This window comes from Camellia sinensis, chromosome 5 (assembly GCF_055761805.1).
Source record: "Camellia sinensis isolate YWXY chromosome 5, ASM5576180v1, whole genome shotgun sequence".
NCBI classification, from domain to species: Eukaryota; Viridiplantae; Streptophyta; class Magnoliopsida; order Ericales; family Theaceae; genus Camellia; species Camellia sinensis.
In genome coordinates this window covers 201,199,830-201,207,052 of record NC_138965.1, presented here as the reverse complement: position 1 = coordinate 201,207,052, position 7,223 = coordinate 201,199,830, and the positions used below count along the sequence as shown (strand labels likewise).

The 7,223-nt window shown below is 36.1% G+C and overlaps 1 protein-coding gene and 1 pseudogene across 2 annotated transcripts; both read left to right on the top strand.

The window, feature by feature from the left end:
* Nucleotides 1-799: 799 nt before the first annotated feature.
* Nucleotides 800-6,870, top strand: LOC114303070 (uncharacterized). The gene is made up of 5 exons (XM_028248222.2): nt 800-1,685; nt 2,778-2,807; nt 3,787-3,913; nt 3,998-4,144; nt 6,756-6,870. Exons 2-5 carry the CDS (start codon nt 2,799-2,801, stop codon nt 6,788-6,790), a joined length of 318 nt encoding a protein of 105 aa, XP_028104023.2. The 5' UTR covers nt 800-1,685; nt 2,778-2,798; the 3' UTR covers nt 6,791-6,870.
* Nucleotides 4,745-6,439, top strand: LOC114303081 (granule-bound starch synthase 1, chloroplastic/amyloplastic-like; annotated as a pseudogene). The gene is made up of 7 exons (XR_014329055.1): nt 4,745-4,783; nt 4,898-4,961; nt 5,056-5,156; nt 5,282-5,391; nt 5,526-5,776; nt 5,883-6,059; nt 6,170-6,439. The product of XR_014329055.1 is annotated as a granule-bound starch synthase 1, chloroplastic/amyloplastic-like (transcript).
* Nucleotides 6,871-7,223: the final 353 nt, after the last annotated feature.

The window sequence follows — 7,223 nt, the reverse complement described above, 5'->3', positions numbered from 1 at the left end:
TTTTAAGCCAGTTTTCTGGACAGATTTGAACCCATCAGTTTATATGGATTTTGACTCCCAAAAATTATGAAAAACTTCAGATATGCAATTCAATATGTAATTAATCTACTATAAAAATTTTAGTTCAAAATTAATTCGTCTGATATGGTTTCTTGATTTTTAAAGTTTGTGATTATGTGTAGAATTTTTGGACTAAGAATTATACCCATTCTTTATACATGAATTTAGCTCCTCAGATTTCTTAACCATATATATATATACAAAATACATAAATCTACAACCTCTCTAGAATTGAGCTAAATAATAATATAGTAAGGATAAAGAACAAAAACAAAGAGAAGAAGAAAGATAGAGACCTACCACACACCCAAAAGTTCTTCCTTGTTTGCAACCCCCTTTTTCTTTTTCTTTTTCTTTTCTCTCCACCTCTCTCTCCCCGTGGCGGTTGGTCCTTGTAGGTGGGGAAGAAATAAGACGGTTCGGTGATGGTGGCGGACGATGGCGGCTACTACGGAAGAGAAAGAAACATAATCTCATTAGAAAAAAGATAGTGCAAAGTTTAAATGTTGGTAGTACACTACAAGAAATAAAGGTTTTTGCGACTTTTTTTAACGGCGTTTTCTTAAGCATCATATTTATCAATATTTAACGACGTTTTAAAAACGGCACATATTTATTTAATTAAAACGACACCGTTTTATGATTAAAGGCGCTTAAAAGCGCCTCCAAATGCTGCACATCACACGCGCGCCTATTTGAATCTGAGAATAAAGCTTTGTAAACCCTCAGCTCTTCAGACATAAACATTGAATCCTCTAAACCCTTATCGTCACGTCGCGCCTCTCTCTCAATCCTCTCTAAACCCTCGTCCTCACGACACCTCTCTCTCAATCCTCTCTAAACCCTTATTTCGAGTCTCACATTCAAATCTCAAAGATTCACCGATTTCGAAGCTCCACTTCCACCACCATCTGCACCGGCGAGGTAGCGAGATTCACCGATTCACCTATTTCACAAATTCACCGATTCAAATCTCACAGATTCACTGATTTCAGATCAATCTGCATCGCCACCGCGATTTCAATTCAGATAGGTCTGCACTGCCACCCCGATTTCGATTCTCTCTCAGAGATTCATCTTTGATTTCATCTCAGAGCGATTTCGATTTCTCTCTCTCTTGATTTCAAAGCTCCACCGCCACCACCATCTATGCAAGCTTCCATGGCTTAGCACCTCATCTCCTTATCTCTTCCACTTTGTATATACATATACATATATGTACATTTATCGATTCTCTCATGTACATACACGTATCTGTATAGACACCGATCGATAATGGAGTAGAGCTTCTTCTATTTGATCTATTTTCTACACTGCCCAGGCCTCGCCGAGACATTCCTCGACGTTTTGCTCTCTTCAGTCCCGATTTGGCTCACTGTCATGATCGGCCTTGTTATTGGTTGATCCTGGCACCCTAGGTGGACCGGTCTGCTCTATCTCGGTCTCCGCTCCGAGCTCCAGTTCGCCTGGACCACGCCACCGGGGTTCGGGGCTTGGAGGTTCTGGCTCGCCTTCATGGCATTTTCGGTTGGTCGGAGACTTTGGTCCAGGTTCATTTGGAAGGGAAAGGACGGTTCTCTGGTGGCAGCGACGGCGCAGCTGGTTGAAAGTGGCGGTGACATCAGGTGAGAACAGTTTTGAAATTTGGTTTTTCATTTATCGAATTGTTTATTAACGACTTCATTTATATATGCATATGTGTTTGTGTATCTGTTATGAGAATTAATTTAGGGTTTTTAATTGAAGGCTTCTTAGTGATTGTATGCAATTTGATGTCTTGAATTGATTAGGGACTGTGCTCTGAATCCTTATTTAAAAAAATCCTTATTTAGACAAGTTGGAGTGGAGCAAGTAGAAAGTAGGGCGGTCATTTATTTAAAAAAATTCAGCAGAAATGGAAAAGAGAAAGGAGAACCATAAAATTACGTACGAGGTTGGAAGTTCAGATGTGGCCACATTTTATTGTCTCGAAAAAAAAAATAAAGAAGAAAGGATTAGATTGGCCTCATCAAACTCAGAGAGGTTCATAATGATTGTTTTAAGTTGTACTCGGTAGATAGCTTATTCTCCATGTGCCCTTGTATCGTAGTCGAGAAGAAAGGTTATGAAAGGACTGGAGAATTTTAAGCTAATGATATCTTTCTTCAGTAATGATCAAGCTACTTCGATGTGTAGTTCACAGATTGCACATAACACTTGCACTTCAAAAACTTCATACCCGTCACCCAAATTGTGTTCGTCTTAAATAATGTGTCATGAAAGTTTATTAGTTTGTGCAAATACGCTGCATTGGCTCTTGGAAACAACAATGAAAATAACTGGAATTAATTGACAGTGGTTAGTACAGAAAGACTTGGGCGTTTTCCATTATTTTCCCTCAATCTTTTGAAGAAGCAAATAGAGCCTTAATTGTTTTTCTTTCTTCTGTTCTTTCTGTTTTAAGCATATATTTCCTACTCTATGAATTGGTTAATTTTTTGGGCTATGCATGTTCTCTTTATTTTCCCTTATGGGATTTTTCATCATAGTGTTATTCATTTCATTAGTCCTTTTATTTTATTTGTTTCTTTCTTTTTACCCTCTTGTTACCCTGGTTGATGTAAATTATGATGAAATTTTAAATCTCACAGTTCTGAGCTACTTTCTTTATGTGGTTACTTTGGTAGGCTATTAATATTTAGTTGTAATAATGATTCTTTGTTTTAATTCTATTACAGTTGCCATGTGATGGGGTGAAGATGAACGAGGTAAACACTTTTGATTTTAATATGTTATTTTTTTTCTTTTTAACACAGAATGGAGCTACCTAGTGTTGGGCCTAAAATGATTATCCAAATTGCTGCAATTTACAACTGACTATGTGATGAAGGACAAGCCATGCCTGCTTACTAAAAATACTTATATCTCTATTATTAACCCCATTCATATTGCTTAATTGCTATGAAGCACGGACACTTCAAAATAGGCGTCGTAGTGGTGTTGGACACGCCAAATGGCATGTCACTTTAATTTTACTTTCTTTTTTTGCTGGGACACTTCAGGAACACGCGTGTCTAAATATGGATAATCTATTAATTTATTTAAATATAATGGTTTATATATATATATATATATATATATTTATATAGTGAATTAATGTTAGTTTCTATTAATTTTGATTGTTTGGTAACATAATATTGATCTACATAGCAAATATATGTAAAAAATAAATTTTAGAAAAAATTTGCAGTGTCTCCCACTGTATCCGTATTCCCTCTTTTTTGAAATCACTGTGTCCCATGTTCATATCCGTGTCTATGCTTCATAGCTTAACTACTTGGAGCCAAAAAAATAAATAAATAAAATGAAATAAGAAAGAAATTTCGGAATGACAGCTTGTGAAAATCATTTGAATGTGCGGCCTTCATTGGCTACTGTACATCCGGTAAATCCCAGAAGCCTAATTTTCATTTTGATGGTGAATAGACTTTCCTTCTAACAAAGTTTTTAATTCTTTATTCACAGTATTAGATATTTAAAAACATCAATGAGTTTTCGTTATATTATTTCTGGAATTATGTTTGGACGACTTTTAACTTTGACTTGTCTTGCTTCTATAGTAACCCATAGAGCTTTCTTGGTTAATCATAAATCTATACAGAAGGGCAACTGAAACTGAGTCCTTTTTGAGTTTATATACATGAATATTTATGCAGTGATGATCATTTGAGATTCTATATGGTGCAGTCATATGAAGTGAACTCTAGAGGCGTGGAAATTTTCACAAAAAGTTGGCTTCCAAAAACCTGCCCCCCCAAAGCAATTATTTATTACTGTCATGGTTACGGAGATACTTGCACATTCTTGGCTGAAGGCATGCACTTCGTAACATATATTAGAAAGTAGATTCATATTGTGAGAGAAATGGAATGTAACTGTTTTATGGAATTGTCTACAGGAATTGCCAGGAAGTTAGTATTTTCTGGATATGGAGTTTTTGCGATGGATTATCCAGGATTTGGTCTTTCAGAAGGTCTTCGTGGATATATTCCAAGCTTTGATATCCTGGTTGATGATGTCATTGAGCAGTACTCAAAAACCAAAGGTATAGTACCTAATAATTTGCTTTTCTTTGCTACTATATTGGGATTTCTTTGTGGGAACTCTATAGTTAGAAGCTAGAACATTTGCATTGAGAGATAGGATTGACTCCTTTGCACACTAAACTTCTTATCATGTTTGTTTGGTCATTGTCATGTTTCAACGAAAAGAAAAGATGAAATAAACAAGAATAACATTGGAAGATTGTTAAAAAGCCCAACCAGCTAGCTCTTTGGAGCTCCAAAGAATGGAAAGAGCTATGGGATTAATGATGTTGCAAAGTTAATGTCTCCTAGTAACTAAAACAAACTTTTTCAGTTTGTGTCCTGACTCCAACTCAAATAAACTTCCTAGTTTGATCAGGACAATAATTGACCAATTTTAAATATGCTAATTTTTCTTTTCTAGAAGGTTCGTACTCGTCATTTGGCAGCTACTCTGATAGATCCTATAATTAGCAATCTCCTCTACCTTCATTGGTATTTTATTCCTATTGCCTACCCTACCAACATTACCCTAGAAAGATTTTGACACACCCTGGGGATTCCGAGAATCCTTTTCGCACCCATACCCACATTCACTGAAGTTGGCTTCCAGGCTATCCATGCTGCAGTCAATATTACCAGAGGCTTTATCCCCCATTGCATTCAGTATTTATAAAAAATAAGAAATATGAAATCCATATTCAAGAACAGAAAGTTGCAAGATTCTTCATTTTATTCCTGAATGGAAATTGGAATCCATTCTTTGAACTCAGGCTGCTTTGGAGGCACCAAGGATTTTGAATCTAAACAACAATAAATATTTCTCTGGACCTTATGGTATGTTCCATTCTCAAAGTTTGTACCTTTATTTATCTATTTATTTTGCATTCTATTATAAATGGTGTAACATATCTGTCTCGTACAAATGCAGGGGAGGATGTTGTCTTCATTGCCAATGATTGGCACACTGCTCTTCTTCCATGTTATCTGAAGACCAAGTACAAACCTATGGGGATCTACAAGAATGCCAGAGTAAGATTGCTCAATTACGTCGTTAAGAATTTCAGGCAAAGAATAAAATTAAAACAGAAGAATTTTAGCCAAATGACAAGGACTATTTGTTGGGATTTAACACTAGTACTGACAAATGATGGCAGGTTGTTTTCTGCATCCATAACATTGCCTACCAAGGGAGATTTCCTTTTGCAGACTTCTCTCTTCTCAATCTTCCGGAACAATTTAAGGGCTCTTTTGATTTTATTAATGGGTATGTATGCAGATTTGAGTATTTGAAATTGCTATTGCCGGAGATGTCTTAACATCGGATGGAATTTTCCAACTGCTATGGTTTGAGAAATTTTTTTCTCTTGTCAAGTTCTGACAAGTTTTCGCATGTTGCAGGTATGACAAGCCTGCCAAGGGAAGGAAAATTAACTGGATGAAGGGTGGAATATTAGAATCAGACAGGGTCATAATAGTGAGCCCATATTATGCCCAGGAACTTGTTTCTGGTATAGATAAGGGTGTGGAATTGGATAACATCATTTGTAAGACTGGTTACCGGTATAACTGGTATTGTCAATGGCATGGATGTCCAAGAGTGGAATCCATCTACAGATAAATACATTGATGTCAAATATAATGCCACAACTGTAAGATTCTTTTAATTCCTTTTCTACTGTCTTAATTTTCCATTAATCTCTCAATATTTTTGTGGCTTTAAAAAGCCTTAGCGTATTACAATGGTGATTTTTTTAGGTCATGGCTGTAAAGCGTCTTTTGAAGGAAGCACTTCAAGCAGAAGTTGGGTTGCCTATGGACGCAAACATCCCCTTGATCGGATTCATTGGTAGACTAGAAGAGCAGAGAGGCTCGGATATCCTAGCGGCTGCCATTCCTAAATTCATTAGAGAGAATGTTCAGATTGTAGTTCTTGTAAGTTTAGTGTTTTTTTTTTCTTAGGTAACTTTTTTTTTTAAAAGAGAACTTTTATTTGTCGCTTTTTTCTGGTATGAATTGTAAAATGGATTTGCTCTTTCTATTAGGGCATTGGCAAGAAATACATGGAGAAGCAGCTAGAACAGCTCGAGATAATATATCCCGACAAGGCCAGAGAAGTGGCAAAATTCAACGTACCCTTGGCCCACATGATTATTGCTGGGTCTGATTTTATGTTGCTCCCTAGTAGATTTGAACCTTGTGGTCTCATTCAATTGCATGCCATGAGATATGGATCAGTAAACCCTGTTTTTCCCCCTGTTTGGCTGTTGCTTTTAAAACTTAATGAATCATGCACAATTACTTGCTTAAATTGATCATTCTTTCATGATTTTATTTTATTTTTTAAGAAAACACTGTGCTGGGTCACGAAGGAGGAGCCTTGCTTTCATAGTGCCTTTGCTACCACTTGGCTACAAGGCCTGTGATTAGATTTCAAACTCGTTGAGAAAAGTTAGTTATTATTGTGTTAATCCTATGTTCGTGTCTCTAAGCCATCTTTAGGGTCTCTTCACTCCAAATATCATTCGACTGGTGGTTAATGGTTTAATTTACCTATTCATTTTTTAGTACACATTGTCTATTTTGTAGCTCAAGATCCTCATCTGCTATCATTCTTTCTTGATATTGCAGCTAACTATGACGGAAATCGATTCATAACCATTTAGGATGGTGTGTGGAAAGTAAGTCCTTGATGGGTTTGTCTTAGCGCAATATTTTTGCAACTTTACTGCATCATCTATTCAGCATACTTAATAAGAGAACAACAATTTCTGGTCTCAGGCTCTTAAGGGTGAAAAGAGATAAATTAATACTGAGCGAAGTCTATAAATTAAATAGAATGTTTTGTGGGACGTAATAGATACTAATATAAGTTGCAGCATGAAAAGAGATAAAATAAAGTACATTTAGAACCTGTACGTAACACATTTGTTATAATTTCTTCTAAAAAGCTCTTCCATGCCTTTGCTTTATGGAGAAATCTACACAACTTTGATATTGTGCATTAGAGTAGATTTTTTTGTTATGCCATGTTTAATTTCAGATTGGCTTGTGTTATGCTTTGCCTGACTAGAACTGAAGGCTTCTAGGTCATTCTAC